The sequence below is a fragment of the Ammospiza caudacuta genome, chromosome 4, assembly GCF_027887145.1.
Source record: "Ammospiza caudacuta isolate bAmmCau1 chromosome 4, bAmmCau1.pri, whole genome shotgun sequence".
Lineage (NCBI taxonomy): Eukaryota > Metazoa > Chordata > Aves > Passeriformes > Passerellidae > Ammospiza > Ammospiza caudacuta.
Window position 1 is genome coordinate 5,506,495 of NC_080596.1, and position 19,457 is coordinate 5,525,951.

Below are 19,457 nucleotides of genomic sequence, written 5' to 3' on the forward strand. Positions count from 1 at the left end.
ATGTGGTTTTCTCCTTTTTAAGCTGTAGTAACTTGTGTTTTGCACCTCAGGTATTTTTCTGATGTATAAAGCAATGGTGGTTTTCACAGCTTAATAGTGCTTCCTGAGCAGCTTGGTTTCACATGAAGAGAATGTAGGCATTTTCACAGTTCCCATTAGAGCAGGTCTGATTTCTTGTCTACCAGCATTTTTATTCCTTACATAGAATGATGATGCAGATTTATTTTTTTTAGAACCACTTTACAAGAGGTATTCCTTATTATCATCATCAGAAAAAAATCCCCAAAGCCCCACCCCAAACTGAAAATTTGATGTAAAATGTAACACTTTAAAGCAGTGACAATTTTCTAGACTGATTTATTTCCCTGACTGCCAGGTATGATTACATGTAAATCACTCCATCTAGAGAGAGAAAATACTTTTTTAAAAGTGGGTACTAAATTATTCCACCATAATACGCACAGTTCTGGATATGGCTCCTGCTATCACTGAACTTCAGCAGTACATCCAAGATCCAAAGCTCCTCTGTCAGTCCTGATAGGAACTTTTGCCTGCCATACAGCTCCTGTAAAGAAGTGCTATTAAATAAGGCTAGGGTTTAACCAGAAGGCACCAACTTTGTATTTAATGCAACAGTCAAATGTAAAATTCAGAATGGCACATTAGTCTCAAACTCTTTTAACATTCAAGTCAGTGCTGTACATTAATTACGCTGCAGCATAAATTACTCCAACATATTTGTTGGTGATCAGAAGTCACTGAATTGATCTGTTAGTTTACATTCCATTATAAGCTGGTCCTCCTCCACCTTCAGGTACTACCCAGTTAATGTTCTGACTTGGGTCTTTAATATCACATGTTTTGCAGTGGACACAGTTCTGAGCATTTATTTGCAGCCTTGATCCTTCTCCTGATTCCAGAGGAACATACTCATAGACTCCTGCAAAGACAAGAAGGGAGCTATCACTTTGCTGAACAGCTTCCCCCCTGCATGTATATTCTACTTACCAGCAAGTGTAACAAGGGAAGAATATTACTAATGTGACTTAATTCCCTTCTAACACATTTAACAGTTATTTCATCACAGAAGTACTGCTAACATGTTTTAAGACTTTCAACTGAACCGCCTTCTTGGAGGAAAATTGGGATGGAATGCTTGAAGTACGTAGGAGGTCAGGGGGACCCTTCCAGAAGTACTTAGTCTTTCCTGTTGCAGAAAGAGCTGACACACACATTTTTGTTACCTACCTGCTGGACAAAACCTTTGCTCCGGTCCATCGAATACAGCCAGGTTCCTGCTCACAGGGACGCCGTCATCTTTGAGAGTTAAGTGAGGGGGCTGGTCATCTTCATGGTTTGTACCACTTAAAGCCACAGATGACAGGAGATCAAAACTGATTTTTCCATCAGGCTTTGGGTATTCAATAGGGGTGCAGTCTTTGGCTGGCTTGAGCTGAGCATAGTCTGGTCCTAAATACATTTTTAATAAATTTTAGTATAGAATTATTGTAATTTGCAGTTACTCAAGAACAATTTAACTAAACTGTTTTAACTTCCCTTGTCATCAGAATGAAGTACTTCATAGAAGACAGCCTTTTTCACGAGACAAATATCTATACCAAGTTATACTAAGCAATGTTTTAATGTCTTAATTTACATTGTATGGTAGCTGATACGAGGGTCTGCTTCAATTTTATCATCCATTTCTTTTGTACACTTTAAGGCCTCATGACTGGACCAGATGTGCACTAGCTGAAACAGACCAGAAAAGACTGACATATAAATTCAGAATCTTCTTCAGGAGATAATGAAATTACCTGGATGTTTTAATGTCCATGGTTCCATTCCTCTCAGTATCCAATAAAATATGCCTGTATATATCATTCCTCCATACACACCAAGTACGGTATGGCAGGATGGTCGGATGTTTCTCACTGCATACAGCTCTTTCCACACCCAGGACTTCTTCAGGTTCTCTTCATATTCTTGCACATCAAGTCCTAAGGCAGTACATTACTTGTTAGGTACCTACAGTGCATCAAGACTATCCTTGAAATAAAAGAATAAATGCTGAACAAAAGCAACTGCTAGCAATGAAATCAGCAAAATGAGAATTTCAGAACTGTAAGCTAGGAATATACTAGACAACATGTTTCAGCTTCTCGAATCAAGAGATGTGTTTTGTTGGCAGACATGTACTGTTCCTTTGTAGCCTCTATTAAATGAGCCACAAGCAGCATTACATTGTCTCAAAACTCAGCAAAATATAATCAGGCAGGTGGCTCCATTGGCACCTCTGTGGGAAAGCAGCTACTCACTCACAGAATTTGAGTGCTGACCAGGACAGTCCACCTGTGATCCAAACCCAGGTTTGCAATTCTAATGTCAAGTTCTAAAGCTTTTTCCAGAGAAGTTTTGCAACCAAAGTCCCATTTCAGTAACTAGCTATGGCCCAACAGATAATGCCAATTATAGTTAATTTCTCCCTTTGTAATCAGCACATTAATGAGATGTATTTGACTGCAAACTTTTGATTTAAACTCTTTGTATTCTTTACAAATACTAGACATTTCACAGTTGATACATCTACCACAGTGTAGTTAAAGTCAAGTAATTATATTTAAAAAAATCTTTCTTCAAATGAAGATTATTTGAGAGCTTTCTCTTCACCGCTCTCCATTTCTACTGTATAGGAATAAATATTCTAAATAATGAATTTTAAGCCCTGTCTACATAGGAAAAGCATGCTTCAGTCCATATTTCCCATAAAGTCCATTATCTCTGCAAAGAGAAGGAAGTGGGCTGTAGCAGTCCAGCCTTGACAAGACTGGAAAACAGCATATAAAACATGTCCATAATCAAACAGGAGTGGCACACTACCCACCAACAATGTTTATAGCTTCAGATGGATTCTAAGCATTTTAGCATGTCTAGCTGAAGTTTTAATTGTTCAGCACACCTCTGTGTATGGTATGTTTCAGCTGAATGAGAGCTCATTAGGTCTCAATCCACCAGTACAGACAGAAGATTTCTAAAATAATCATCATGTGGCACCTGGGTATAGTCTTGGCTCCAGAGTGACCAAAACTCTAGTTCTCTCTCCCTACAGATTTTATTAACAGATTTAAGGGGACAACCAAGGCTTAAACAAATCACTACAAGGTGGTCAGGACCAGGTGATTACTACAATGTGCTTGTATTATGTATAAAATAAAATACACATAGTCTCAAACTGAGACAACTAAAAGATTAAAAGACAGAAAAAAGGACTGGATGAAAACAGGATCCTAACAACAGTAAGAGCAAATGTGAAAAATCTCGTGCTGTTTTGCTTCATCTAATCTATTCCCTTTTTTTTTTCTGGTTTCAGCAGGCTTTCTGTAGCACTTTCGGAATCATAAAGCACTACTTTTTATTGTGTTTGTAGGAACAAAACTATTCTTGTTTACTTACACAGGAAGCATAAGCTTACTTTTCAGATGGTCATTAGAGCTTCTAGCAGTAGGATCAATACTTATGAATAACAGCAAATATTAATTTCTTTAATAAATAATTTGACATTATCAATAGTAAATAATAAAATATATCTTAAACACACTCATTTCATTATTTATTCACATTTCCAACTAATTTGTTCAGCCTAATTAATTACTGCTGTTGGTTGGTGGTGGTTCTAATTGAACACAAGGTAATTACAAATCAAAGTAAAATGATCTTACCTATTGTCTTTGATTGGAGATTTTCATTGGTTAATCGACTAAAAATGGCTTCTGAAGCCAACATGCCACTTTTCATTGCAGTATGTGTTCCTTTGATCTTGGGAACATTCAAGAGTCCAGGACTGCAACCAATTAATAATCCACCTGGGAAGGTGAGTTTGGGTATTGACTGAAGGGAAAACAGAATGAAAGGTGTTGTTCTTGTTTGGTTTTTGTTTGTTGAAGTGAAAATAACATTCTGAAATTAAACTGGCATAAGGCTTGAGTGTCCTTTCCATTTTCAGACCTGGCACATGTACTCTCTAAACATACACCAGTTACTCCACTTATTCATGGAATTTGAGCACAGTATGCACATAGGAATAGAGATAATTTACTTGTGCTGAGTGTGAAAGTGATATTTTCCTTATATCCTCTCCACAGCTGCCTTATCTGCAGCAAAAATCCAGTAGTCACCCACCGATATGGTGTTCCTCCTTCAAGCTCAAGTAAATTTTTTAAAATAAAAACCCCAAACTCCCATTTGTTTCCCTGATTTCCACACAGTAAGTTGTAGTCACCTTACCTCACAGTGCTTTTTTCCACATATTTTTTTCTGTGAAACTGCACACTGCTATTATACCTGCCCCCCTGCTCCTTATTTTAGAAGTTGCTCACAGTCAGCAAATATATTTTGGTGCAAAATCACCATCTTACTCCCATTCTGTAAGCATAATGTCATAGAGTATGGTCAACTCACAAACCTAACACAGCCAAGATGATTTGGTCAGGTCAATAGTATTAATATATTACGTTATACACCTATATTGACTGAGGAATACCTCAGCTACCAAGGTGATGATTTGACACTGGAAACAGCTTCAAAGTGCAGAGTGACTGCAGAACTTTGAGCAGAGAGCTCTGATCAAAGCCTAAGTCACAAATTGCTGAAGTTTTGAACATACCCTTCCTCCTAAAGTCTTTAGTGCTGAGCAGCACATCTTAATCTAGCATCCTGCTTTTATTAAAACTGTCTGAAAGAATTAATTTTGCAGTAACCTAAATACTAAACAAGTAGTTGAATTTCATGAAAAATGTCAAAAAATGTATCCCTTGGAATTTAGGGTAACCCAAATCAAAAGTTTTGTTTCTTCTGCTTGTTCAATTGTTACCTCTTTACTAGTCACCCAGGACTGCTTACTTTTGTATAGTCATATAGCAATCACTAAAAAGTTAAATTACACAGCATTTCCTCTGTGTTTTGTGCAGTTTGTTTAATCAGAGACCTAGCAATTTGGTTCACAGAAAAGGTAATTCAGGCTGAAAACACAACTACAACTTACTTTTCTGGGAAAAGAAGTTTCAAGTTCAGCTACATAACACTATTTCAAAAAGATTAAGTATGTGGGATGTTCTCTCTTTTCTCAGAAAACAGCCATCCTATGTTATCTATTAGGATTCAATGGTGCAGCACTGACATAAGGATAGAAAGACTTCTTGGCTGACTCCGAATTGCATAGGAAGATGGTGATCAAGTACTTTTATTCTGCAAACACTGTTTCATGTAATATGCACAGTGACCCACCATACTGCTAAAGAATAAATGAGATTAAAGATGAGTCATGTAACACAAAAGGTAGCACATACTGCAGCTGTGGTAGTAATTCTCATTATTAGTACTATGGCACTTGGAGCCTGCTTTCATAGTCAGTGGAAGAAACACATCATGCCTCTGAGATACAGAAACAAAACAAGACTGCTTTAGGGAAGGGGAGACACCTGCTCCCTGTCGAGTCTTTCCTGCTGGCAGACAGGAAACCTCATGTTCTTCCTCCCCTTAGCTCCAGACCAGGGCTTACAATCTGTTAAGTGAGTCTAATGTTTGACACTTAAATGGGTTGTCAGGTTTTCCCTCCCGATATTCACAGCATACACTCATACACTGCTCAATAACTGCAACACCTTTTTCTCCACAAAACTCTTAAACCTTTCAAAATATTTTGATAAAATAGAGACCAAATAGAGGGTGCATGGGAATTTAGGTGCTTTGTTTTGTAGTTTTAATAAATATTATAAATAGTAGCTACAGAGATTAAGTTACTAAACTCTTATCTTTCCTTCCACAGACATTAAAAAACACATGCACTCTCTCTCCCCCTTCACTCTGTGCTAAAGATTGAAGATCATGGTCATTAGGTTATCTATAACAAAAAAGCTGAAGTTGGTGGTAACTCTATACACCTATTTGATGCAATTCTGTTACCAAAATCAAAAACTGGAGCTATGGAATGCCTTACATAAGAAAATATTCTTGGACTACAGTGATACAAATGAGTCAGACTGCTACAGTTATTAATCAAAGCAACACATGCAAAAGAAGAGCTAATCTTAAAACTCTTCCTAAGTGAATCATCAATAAATCTTTTTTTTTACTGAAGCCATGTATTAAAAAAAGTCTGTTAGAAGAGTGACTTCATGATCACCTAATCAAATCTATCTACAGGAAATTAAAAAACCCCACCAAAAAACCAATGAAGCAAAACATGCTTTTATATTAGGAACAATGGAAAGTATGGGACATATTGGTTTAAATCCAACAAAGATGTTCAAAGATGAGGCAGAGATGTGCAAGGTCTGTAGTTCTACTATGTAACTTAGCACAATGTCTGTAAGTGACTTAAAAATACTGTATTCTTTCAGCTATAGGTTTTGAGTATAAGGAGGGTGCAACTAGTCACACTCTGGCTACTTCACCAAAGCCAGAAATTCAATGACTATGTGAGAAACCAGGGCACAGGGTGGAAAAAGAAGCCCCTCTTGCATAAAAGTCCAGATTAGAACACCTTGGTATTTTTCATGGTGTCTGTGCTAATAGTGGAGTGGCAATGGTTTTTGAAATAAGCCAGTAACACAGCTGTGTTACAATGTGATATGACACATTTCCACTGCAGAGTGGACAAAATCAACGCTCAGATTGATTATATGTGCAGCATGGGTGTAATCAAGAAGCTGCTTCCCAAACTCACATGACTCACTGCCAGGAATGCACACTGGGGTCAAAGCCTAACTCCACATGACTGTGACAAGAGTGAAGCTGTGATGAAATTCTGCTTGTACTGCAAGAACCTCGTGAAGCCACGTTTATACTGAGAAGAGGTTCAAAAAGGAAAGGCAAAGTAGTCAGAGGGCAGAGTGGCATGGCCCCACACACAGGCTGCAGATCATGGACACTCAAGCTAGTTTTAGGGTCCAAACTGAAAGGAGCATTTGGAAGATGGATCTGGGAGCACAGAACATAGTGCCACACTCTGTGTTTCAAGATGAGAAGCTAACAGGTTGGATGTACTTTAAAACTGTTAAATATAAACTCCAGACCATTTTTTTGCAAGCTTTTCCAGCCCTTTCAGCTGACCTTAGTCAGAAAAGTCAGCATTTGAAAGGAAATGCATCAATCAGACAGTCTTAAATAATACATATTCAAAATTTTACCTTCTGCACTACTTAAGTTAACAAAATGAACACCTCCCAAGAAAGCAGAAACTCAAAGTTGAGCATGAAAGAAACTCAAGGTATTCATACTTGAAGAGGTAAAGATTTACCTGCCAGATTACATTACAGTTTCAGCACCATCAGTGACTTAAGGCTCAAGCACTGAAAAGGAGTTCTTTTTGCTGGGATAAATAAGTAATTTGGAAGACCCTAAAAGAACAGATCAGTGGTACTACCCTGTCTTCCCCAAGATTCCAGGCAAAACAAAAGATATATGGCATCTTTGCTGCTGAACGTTCTTGACTGCAATATAAATTCCACTTCACTGGCTGCTCATAGCTTGGACAAACACTCTGCTGGGTAAAAACTCTGGATGTCTGGGCTCAGAGAGTGTTGGTGAGTGGAGTTACATCCAGCTGGCAGCCAGCCACTAGTAGGATTCTGCAGGGCTCAGTACTGGGGCCAGACCTGGTTAATATCTTTATCAATGACCTGGACAAGGGGATTGAGTGAACCCTCAGTCAGTCTGCAGGCAGCACAAAGATGGGTGGGAATGCTGATCTGCTGCAGAGGGATCTGGACAGGATGGTTCTATGGACCAAGGCTGATTATACTGACATCAGTAAGGCAAAGTGCTGTGTCCTGTCCTTGGGTTAAAACAGCTCCATGCAGTGCCTTAGGCCAGGGCAGAGTGACTGGAAAACTGCCTAGCAAAAAGGACATGGGGAGTCCTGCCAGCTGAACATGAGCCAGCATGTGCCCAGGTGGCCAAGAAGGCCAATGGCATCCTAGCTTGGATCACAAATAGTGCGGCCAGCAGGACCAGGGCAGTGATTATTTCCCTGTAGTCAGCACTGGTGATGCTGTATCTTGAATCCTTTGCCCAGTTCTGGGCCCCTCACAAGACACTGAAATGCTGGAGTGTGTCCAGGGAAGGGCAATGGAATTTATGAAGGGCCTGGAGCTCAGGTCTGATGAGGAGCAGCTGAGGGAGCTGGGGGTGTTTAACCTGGAGAAAAGGAGACTCAGGGGTGACCTTACTGCTCTCTACAACCACCTGAAAGGAGTGTGCACTGAGGTGAGGATCAGTCTCTTCTCACAAGTGGCAGGAAGAGAAGAAAGGGCTCAAGTTGTGCCAGAGGAGGTTTAGATTGGGTGTTAGGAAAAATACCTTCACAGGAAGGGTTGTCAAGCACTTGCACAAGCTGCCCAGTGAAGTGGTTGAGTTGCCCTGCCTGGATAAGACATACAGATGTGGCACTTGGGGACATGGTTTAGTGGTGGACTTGGCAGTGGTGGACTAGTTATTGGACTAAATGATGTAAATGGTCTTTTCCAATCAAAATGTTTCTATGTTCTGTATTTCATTCAGAAAGTAAAGTGAGCATGTCAGAAGATTTTCAGTACGACAGCGCCTAAGATTAGCTAATCTCAGCAGCCAGTACCCAGCAAGACAAGAAGCTTTTTCTGTCCAGCAAAACATTTGGTATGGCATGCAAACCAAATCTACAGCACTAAATATATGGCTATAGAAAACTCAAAGATTAAAGCTTTGCAAAAAAAAATTACCTGGATACCACCTTCATTTAATGCTCTGGCACCATAGGCTATCCTTGTTCCACCCTCCAAAGTAGGCTGTACACTAGGATGATGCTTCCACCTCTGAAATTCTCTAAATGGATTCAAATAGGGATTTTGATAATCTAAACCAACCTTAAAAAAGGAAGAAAAGTGCACATCAATAAAAACAAGGTATGAAATTTCAACAAAAAATTGAAATCAAAGCAATTGCATATTACCACATCAAGTCTTTAAATGTATTTTATTCTAAAGCAACCTCAGGATCATTCTACTTAATCTACTGCCAAAAAAATATTTTATTAATGGTACAGCAGGAGCAAATCTAAAAATTTGTTGCTACAAGTCTGCTCTTGTCCCCACGTGAAATATGGAAAATATTTAATTGCATTGTAACCTCCTTTCACCTGTCTTTTGTATAAAAAGGATTAAATTAAGCATGATTTAATGGGTGGGATAAGCAGCAAAACTTGTTTTAAATTTGTATTTCATACCTCTGCCCAAAAATAGCTGAAAAAAGAGGTAAACAATTATTTTTTGATTGCTATGTCCTTGAGCTCTCATACTTTAAACAGTTCTTCAAATTGTTTAGTAGTCAGTTATAATTTCCAATTAGGTGAACCATTGTAATAAAGCACAGGGGAGTGATGATGAAAGCAGAAAATAGGGTAAAATAGATTGCCAGTGGGCTGGATGCTCAGGATTCTTATACATTTGAGAATTTGACCAAATATATACTCTGCATTTCCCATCTTTAAGATATTCTTAAAAAGAATTCTCTTGTTGAATTTTTCTCTTTTGAGAAAGGGATTATTTCTGGTTCCTGTGAGCTTTATTGGAGATAAGTAACAAAATACATCATGAGTCAGCAGCAATCAAGACTTTGGTATCTGTGGCAGCTCTCTGCTTTTAGAGCAGTGCTTGCATCTGCGTTGCTGACAAGACAAAATTAATGAACAAGTTCCAAAATAAGGGTAAAATAACCCTACTACAAGAATCATCTCAGACTGAAATAGGTATAAAGTTCAAAGACAAAAAAGTGATTGTGTGTTCACACAGAAGTTGATTTTTTTCCTCTCTGGAGAGAATATGAATGTTACTGATTACCTACCATTCTCTGCAAGAATCAGAGCTCTCAGCCCTTCTAAAATCAAACAGAAATTGAGTATCTACTGTATGTACTTATTAATTCCAATATTGGAAATCTTTACAGGACAAGTATCCGTGTCTGAGAAAGCTAGTGAATTTTTTTCAATGCTTCTTACAAAGCAGTTAGACAAAAGTAGAATTTTTCCACATACTCTCTAATCCTTCTGAAATCTAGGAGACAGAATGTCAGCTCAGTTCCATGCTGCTGAAAGTCCCATTTGTATTCTTGACTTTTACAACATCTGTGTTGAGGCATGTGCACAGGGTAAGTAGTGAATTTTTCATTTTGAACTGTAGGTGACAGAGTATTTCCAATCCCGGCTCCTCCTTGCATCACCTGGCTGCCAGAATGACACCAGACTATCTCTGGAGATCTCACACTTCTGACAAGCAGCAATAAGCAGGAAGAAGTTGCCTGCCCAATTCAGAAAGGCAGTTGCCAAAGAGGACAATGCCAACAGGGGTGGAGAATACCAAAACCAAAGTGAAGAGCTCAGAAATGAAAGGGACATTGCTAGTAGCATTGCAGTGCTTCCATTTTAGACACTTCTCTCAAAAAGTGGAGTTACACACAGGTTTGACACATGGATTAGGAAACGGAACTGTAAAAAGTGCATGTGATTTAGATTTCCTAACTTACAAGAAATTTTTGAGCACAGTTTTGATTAGTCATTTGGTTTTGCCATTACCAAAATTTGCTTTGTTTGCAAAGAAATTATGAGGAAGTTTTCTAGTTGGTCTCAATAAAAGACATTGGATTAAAGACAGATTAATATGACAAATTAGCCTTCCCTAGTATGGGCATAACCACACTTAAGATTGAGAAAGGACTAAATTTGGTCAATTCCTATTCTTGTATTGACATTTTCTCATTAAAACAGAGAAAAGAAACTGCATAAAATGAAGATCAAACAACATCTAAGAATTAAAAAAACTAACTTCACTTACCACAAATCCAAGAGCAACTAAAGGCTCAGGCTCATTTAAGTGATAAAGAAAGGATCCTCCATATGTATGTCTGTCTAATGGCCAGCCTACAGTATGTTCCACTCTTCCTGGTTTCCATTTTGTTTTATCAATAGTCCATAACTGAAATGAGGATGACCAAAAAATTACTTCACATTGCAAAGTAATGGCTTTTCAATAATATATTAAGAGACAAACACACAATTACATATAGGAGAAACTTAATTTACTCCTATGAGCAATGCAAAAATTCATACAGCAAAATACCAACTATTCAGTAAAGTTTTTTGGATTACTATTTGAGGTTTTCCCAATACCTCTCTTAAAATGCTGTCTATCAGAAAATGTGACTGAGACTCCAGTACTACACCCAAAATTTTCATTCCAAGATTCCTAGTATTAGTGACTTTGACAGATACTTCTGCCACAGAATGCAATGCTTATGTTGACTTCTTTCTTTGAAAGTATGATTTTCTCATACAATTCTATGAATTATCTTGTGAGTTTTTCAAGGTCAGGACAAAGCAATATGCCTGAGTTGATCTAAATATTTTCTGCCAAACAAATTGTCCCATCTCTGCTGTCTTCTACACGTTTTCAGTGCTCCACTGACCCATGGTGAACTCCGAGAAGCATTTTCATGTTTTCAAGATTGAGTCAATTTTCTGCTCATTTCACAAAACATCTTTGCACCATGGAGGTACATGCCAGGCACAGTCTAATGGCAGAAGGGCAGTTGAGCACCACAGATCAGCCCAAGCATTGAGGGCACACCTACAATAATGTTGCAGTTTAGATTAAAGAGCACATTTTTGAGTGGGACTTCTGATTCCTCCCACTTACTGTGTTTTGACTCACATCATACAGCAGCCAAAGCATGAACTGGATTCCTTCAATGTGAAACTCAAAGACAGGGTCCTAAAAGTCCATCTAAAACATTCCAGCCATGCAAGGGCACTCAGTCCATGGGACCAGATGACAGCTAGTCCAAAGTAAAAATAAACCTGAGGCGTGCATAGCTCCTCAGCACCAACTACTTCAGATCCACTCCTACTGGACTGCACTATTTGCTAAAGCAGACAGTCTCACCTGGAAGTAAGGGAACTCTATAGGAAAACCCTTCTTTAATGACAATTTCAGTATTAGAGACTGTAGCTAAGATTATGTTATATTTACAGAATGGCTATTCTCTACAGAGTGTAAACTAATCATTTAACTAGTACGTGCTTACAGCTACAAAATATTTAAGTAATTCTGTTACAGTCAAAACTCTGAATATATTCTAAAATAATACAGCTCTTTTTCATGAGTGACATTTCCTGAGTATAGAATATTTTAAAAAGGAAACCTCATTCCTATCCCAATTTTATATGCCCAATGTAGGGAGTTTTTTTTAAAGAAAGGCTCATCCAGAAGGTGCTTCAGAGACCACGACACATCATCTGAAACAGCTCTCCTCTCTCCCTTTTACTAACATACAGAAAGCCCACAGTTTTCTTCCTTCCTCTTGTACTAAAGCCCCCCCAAAATTAGGCAGCACAAATTCCTTCCTTGTTTAGCAGATATACGGAAAACAGGTATCACAAATGACTGTAATTTGAAAATGTTACAGAGCAGATTCACAGGTACCTCTAGTTAAAACAGATACAAGAGAAGCAGCAGCTGAAGTGGAACAGTCACAACATTCAGAGAGGATCTGCTCTGATCAGCCTCAGAACAGCAAAGATTCTGAATTTTCAAGGTGTAACTCAAATTCTTTAATTCTTATGTCTTACAAAAATTAGCTAGAAAGCAAACAGAATCTAACTTTAAGTCTTAAGCTATTTTCTTTAATTGTTAAAATGATGCAAGTGGTACCTCTTTCAATCCAATGCCATAGCTCTGGGGTTGACAATTCTCCCTTAGATTGTATCTTTTGTACAGCTGTTTGGCTAGATGTCCGTGACAACCTTCAGCAAAGACCGTGACTTTAGCATGGAGTTCCAAGCCTCTTTCAAAGGTAGCCTGCAAAAGTACAGCATTTCATCAGCAGTTAGGTCTGTGCCACACCAAACTCACAGCAAGAAAATGGAGAGTAATAAAGTGATTTTACACTACTTGGTGACACAGCTCAGACACTACAGACCATTGCAAATTATGGCTCTAGTTCAGTTGTCTTTTCCACCCAACCAGGATGCACCCCTGGCAAGTCTTGGAAGGGGATTCCAGTAGAGCAGCCCCACAGTGAACCGTTATTCATCACTGAAAGAGAGAATCTTTCCAGGTCAGAGAATACTTACACCAAATCTGCTCCTTCACAAGGTGCAAAGGAACTCTGACAAAGAATCTTTACCTGTAACATCACACTTTAATTTTTGCTCATGAAGTCACATTACATTGTAAGGTTTTGTGCCCCAACACAAATGTCACAGGCTAGACAGAGCTACCATATCTGAAAAACCTGAATCACCCCTGCTCCCAAAAGGACCCACCACATGACATTATCCCAATCTGGCACGTTAAAACATACAATAAAATTAAACTAAATAAAATACAACTATAAAAATTTCTCATTAAAAATTCCAACAAGGATTGAGAACCAGGTAAGGGGAATTGGGATACTGCTGTATGAGTACATCACCTGCATCTGTGAGCACACTGGACAAGAATATAGATTATATTTACAAATTTTTCATAATGAAAAAACCTTGATTTCAGTCAGAAAGTTTGATGTTGAAAAAGACAAGGACAACAGTTTTGGATTGACCTCATCAACTGTACTCAATTAAACCATCTCAAGGTAAGCCAGCATAGGTTTAAAAGAAGTTTACTGCTTTGGTTTTTAATTGTGTCTCAGGTGCAATCTGCTTGTAACTCACAAATGAAAATGTTCCCTCTAGCTGAGAATTACATTTAAAGAAGAGTCACAGGATTTTGTGAAATTCTTGTACTCTTTGAATTTCTGATTGTCAATGTGAACTTGAATTAATTTTACAAAATTCTAAACAAGAGTTACCTCTTGAATATATAGTGTCCACTTTGAAAACTCAAAGCTTTATATAAAGCAAACTACAGCTTTATATAAAACAAACAAACTACAACTCCACATTGTAAATATTAGAAATCCATTAATTTGAAACATTTCACTAATATGACACAGCTGTATTTCACATTTAACAACCTTGTCCAGTATCTACACAAGAATTAACATGCAACTTACTACAATGTTTTTTGACCACTGTCATTTTTATTTGGTTGGTGCTGACTGCAAGGTATCTATTCATTAACCACAGTCTATTTGATTAGGCTCTGTATAAACATGTTGAAGATACTCTTGCCTTGGAGCTTATACAAACTACACCAATTTACCTGAGCCTTTATGCACTGGAGGTAGTAGCAATTGACAAAACTGACAGCTAAAACACTTGAATTGAGTGACAGTTCAGTAAAAAAGCTGCAGTAGAGGCACACTCATGTACATGAAAGAAGTTAAGAGATGCATTCTCCCAGAACAAATGGAGAAAAAAAATGAATCTATGTTTTGAGGATGTTAATAAATACATCTAAAATGTTCCTTCCCATCTTAAAACAAACCCAAACTCCCAATGAAGCTGCACACGTTACTTGTGCCACCTTCTGGACAAAGCATGCACTGGAAAATGAGAGCTGTCTGTGTGCCTGTCCCCTACATTTCACATATGCCAAAACACCCTTACATAATCTTCTTCAAGACAACTTTTATGAAAAGGCTTTTTCTACTAATCTTAGAAGAATTTTATAATGTTCTGAGATGAGAACACAATCAATCAAATTAAATAGAGAGGGAAGACAGGTACTGAATTTTACAACTTTTCTTATGCTGCAGCAAGACTACTGATGGCAGTAGAAGAAGATGTACCACAATTTTCATAATCAGACTCCTAGCTATGGGGAAGATAGATACTCACTTTAGGTGCTCCATCCTTCTGAATGCCTACATCATTAGTTGCTATCCCTTTCACGCTACCATCTTCATGAAAAAGTACCTTTGGAAATATTTAAACAAACAAACAAAAAACATTGTAATGAAACTGTACTCTGAATCTATTAATTAAAAGTTCTAAAGCAGAACTTCGAAACACTATGACTTAAATGGTCAAACATGAAGATTATGTATTTATTCATGTATTGTGTGCACTTTGCTGGATCTGAGCCAGGGAATTGAGATAGAGAAATACAATTTTCACAATACATATCAGTTAAAATGAATGTTGCACGTGTACAAATGATCATGACTGCACTGAAGGGAGTTCCAAAGCCACTCTTCACAAACACACACTGATGTCATTAGTACCTCAGCTGCTGCATAGCCTGGATATATCTCAACACCCAAAGCTTCTGCTTGTTCACCTAGCCAGCTCACAAGGTGGCCCAGACGTACTATGTAATTTCCATGATTAACCATCGGGAGCCCTAGGCAGAAAAAGACACACACACAAATAACACATGGGACACTAAGCAAAATAACCAAAGCTGTCACCTCTACAGCTACTACCTTCAAGCTAGTCTCATGTGTTATCAGAGCCATCACCCACACAGAGTGTATCACTGTAACCTATTATAGTCTACATACACTTGCTGCACTACACCAACTCAAACTTCTTTTGATTCATGGAGAAGTTCAAAAAGACACAGAGGAAGCTGACTCTCTTCTCCCTCACTAAACTTTACCTGGAAGGATTGGCACTGGAATTCTAGATGTCTTTGTTAAAATTCCAAACTTGTCTTCAGTTACAGGAGTATTAAGTGGAGCCTACAAAAAATTAAATAGAAGAAGTAGAGGGTTATGTTTTCTCAGCCAATCCAACAGAAACAACAGAAACAACAAAAACGAACAAAATCAAACAAACTACAGGTTTAGTATAGCACTTCTTTAGGAAGGCACCACAAGAGAGAAGATAAAATACTTTATGAGGCAGTCATCAGGCAAGAATCAACACAACTACTGAGGTTTAAAAAAACCAAATTTGCAAATAACATCTATTGTACACAGGCCTGTTCTACATCAATAGTCTAGACCTTTTTAAAGAAGGCAGCTCAAACCTGCAGATTTATCACCATAAGGCAAACTAAAGAGTTGACAGCTGACTTCTTGCAGCTCTCAGGTGATAGCAGGCAGCTGACTGCAGGTCAGACAGCTGTTCTGGGACCTCTCTCCTAAAATCATCTTAGGCCTTTGCTACACCAGGGTGTCTGCACAGAAGTCAGTATCAGTCATCTCCAGGAAGAGCAATTGTACAGATCCAGCACATCTGTCATTGGTAAGGACCAAACATCTTCCTGTTTGTACACAGGAGCTGGACTTTGCACACAGGCAGCAAGTGCAGGGCACCCCAGGCTGCAGCAGACATATTGTGTATGTGCAGTAGGACTACTGCAGAAAAGAGCAAGGGCCACAGCATATCTGTGTAGACAGAAAACATCCAGCATTGTTGAACTACAGGAAACAGACTTAAAAAGAAGGTACCCATTTTTGTTTTGTTCCATCAATGTATTTTAAAATGGTGCTTATTACCAACGGTACCAGGGACTAACTCATACCAGAATGAGTCAGATATGAAGTTCCTTACACTCTAGCAATGACCTTTGGTGTTTACATGCTCATACATACCCCTCGCTCTTTCCAGTCTGGAAAGAGTTCTTCTAAGGCCCTTGGCTCGACACAAGCACCAGACAAGGTGTGTGCACCAATCTGAGAAGCCTTTTCCACCAGACACACACGCACTTCCCTGCTGTGCTCAGCAGCCAACTGCTTGAGTCGAATGGCTGCAGAAAGGCCTGCAGGGCCTGCTCCAACAACGACCACATCAGCTTCCTCTGCAAATCTTTCCATGTTTACCCCTTCAATAGAAAAAAATGATAATAACATAAGCCAATCTCCAATTTCTTCCAGCCTCTCTCTCACTAAAACCAAACCCTCATGGTTAGAACAACTGAAAAAATCAAGCAGATACATACTGAACAGAACTAAATCTTGTTGTGATAATCACTAAACCAAAAGCTGCTTGTATATTTTCTTTATTAAAACAAGCATAAAGTTTCCTCTGATATTATATTATAGCACTAAAGACACTCATTGTGAGATAGCAAGCAAAAATTTCATTTGAAATATTAGTACTGTATGTAAGCACAGAGAATTTCCATAATGAGAAAAAACCAGCAACACATTTTAATGTCTTTAAGACTCAGCAATGACAATTGTAATAACAATGATAATAACAATAAAGCAGCTTTTAAAGAAGGCAGTGTTTGTACCTTGCCATCGTTTGTCTTTGTCCCGAGGATGAATTGTGTAGTGTGTGGTTATGCGAGGCACAGCGGCAGTGGAGGCACATCGTGAGACACGCAGCGACGGAGGGCAATCCTTCTTCATCAACTTCAGAGCATGAAAGCACTGACGTGCTGCAAAAACCGGAAACAACTTCATCAAATCTGTAGTTTCTCAAATTTTTCAAAGTTTCAGAGATGCTAGAAGCACAACAAATATGACAGCTTCCCCCTCCCAAAGCCTACCAGGTGACGTGAAGATGAGAAACCATAAACACAGATTTTAAAATTTTCAAGTAAGGAGGATGCTGTGTAATTTTTTTATTAGCAGCTTCCCCTTTAAGCATTCTTTACTCAGTACACAGGCCAGCCATGCATAGCTGACACAGGATAATATACACAGGTGCCAAACACACTTTAAGTTCTGATTTAATTTTGAACTTCAAAAGGTTTATTTCAAACTGCATTAAAAGTGACTAAACAATGGTAGAAATGGGACATGCAAGTTTAGCTCTGACATCTCAACACGTGTTGAGACACAGAGCTTGAGGCTACTAACACAAGGCAGTTCACCTAAAGTACATGCCATGGTCTGCAGTAAAAGCACAGACCTGAACCCAAGTGTGCTTAGCCAAAGCTAGGAACAGTAGATACAGGTAACCATTACCTTTGCTGCAGATACAACAATTGTTGTGAAAACAAATTAGAATTTCTGCGTAAGCAAATGGACGAAAAATAAAGTTTCAAATTATCAAACTTATCAGGACTTTTCAGAGAGTTATTACATGTCATATTTTCCCTCTTTTAGAAACAAATAATAAATGTGTGTGATTTGTATTAAAAAACCTAGTATCATTAGTATGAAAGTGAGTTAGTTAAAAGGTCTGTGAACTAAAATGTGCCTTCCTTAATAATATTCCTTCCTTAAAGAATTTGTTTTATTCAGGGATGAAGAATACCATATTTAAAGTGGAGTATTTCTGCAAAATGATATAAATAAAATCACCAATGTGCTTTGACTGAAATGTTTAGTTGAGAATGGCAATTGGCAAGGCCAGCACAAGCATCCTGTGTCACAACCCTGCCCGGTGACAATTAGGCCAGAGGTCACTACATGCAAGGTAGCAAGTACAATCCATCTTGGTTCGTTAACAGGAATTCTGTACCTAAGCAAGGTGGTAAAGAATAATAATACCACATAAAAGGTGGTATTATCATACCACCTTATGATTCTTAGTTATCCTTTACCTGCAACTAGGCAGGATCTGAGAACAGGTACTGTATAAGGTTGATAATAACTACATATATATATATAAAATGAAACTTTAACTTAACTTTCAGGATTTGATAATAACAGAGGGCAGATTCTTGCCCAGTGAGCGCACAGGGCCTGGGCCACGACTATTGAGAGCTCAGGGACTCGGAAAGTGATGGGAAACGCCGGCACGACCCAGGCAATCCCCAAGGAGAAACTTCGCGGCAGCTCTTCAGTAACAGCTGTCGGGATGCTGTCTCCACAACTACTTCCCAAGTAAGGACACTCATTCCGCTGCTTTATTTCACCCTTTAAAGCAGGTGACACCTAGCGTCCCGCCCATGTTTTTAGGCACCCGGCTGCAGGTGAATAACCCACGTCAATATCACGGAGCCGGGCCGCGGGCACCGCTCACGCACAGCGCTGTCCTCCGGCCCTCGGGCGCACAGAGGCCCCGGGCAGGGCGAGCCCCGGGTTCCCGTCCGCCGGCCCCGCGTCCGCCCGGACACCGGCGCGATCCAGCCGCGACCTTTGCTCCGCCTCGGCGCCGCGCCAGCCGCCGGCCCCACCCGCCGAGCCCAGCCCAGCCCAGGCCAGCCCAGCCCGCCCCAGCCCAGGCCGAGGCCCCGGGCGCTCCCGCCGGGCACGGCGCGTTACCTCGGCCGGCGGCCGGGCAGCGGTGGAACAGCATCGCAGCGGGCCCGGCACCGTCCGCTTCCCGCGACCGCCCCGCGCTCACCCCGCCGGCCTCGCCCCGCCGCGCCTGCGCGCCCGGCCACGGCCCCGCCCCGGCGGGCGGCAGGACTACAGCTCCCAGGGCCGCCCGCCGGGACGGTGATCGCGGCCACCGCCCGCCCATCCGCGGCCGGGGCGGTGCTCGCCGGGAGCGGGGCCTGGGCGGGCCGTGGGCGGCGCTCGCCGGGAGCGGGGCCTGGGCGGGCCGTGGGCGGCGCTCGGCGGGAGCGGGGCCTGGGCGGGCCGTGGGCGGCGCTCGGCGGGAGCGGCCTGGGCGGGCCGTGGGCGGCGCTCGCCGGGAG

At 40.1% G+C, this 19,457-nt stretch overlaps 1 protein-coding gene across 1 annotated transcript; it reads right to left on the bottom strand.

Annotated features, from left to right (window-relative positions):
• Positions 1-163: 163 nt before the first annotated feature.
• On the bottom strand, positions 164-19,181 carry ETFDH (electron transfer flavoprotein dehydrogenase). The gene is made up of 13 exons (XM_058803067.1): positions 19,078-19,181; positions 17,154-17,300; positions 16,510-16,739; positions 15,570-15,651; positions 15,193-15,311; positions 14,807-14,884; positions 12,738-12,884; positions 10,863-11,003; positions 8,757-8,900; positions 3,720-3,888; positions 1,818-2,000; positions 1,249-1,470; positions 164-940 (listed from the first exon to the last, which is right to left on the bottom strand). Exons 1-13 carry the CDS (start codon positions 19,109-19,111, stop codon positions 777-779), a joined length of 1,860 nt encoding a protein of 619 aa, XP_058659050.1. The 5' UTR covers positions 19,112-19,181; the 3' UTR covers positions 164-776.
• Positions 19,182-19,457: the final 276 nt, after the last annotated feature.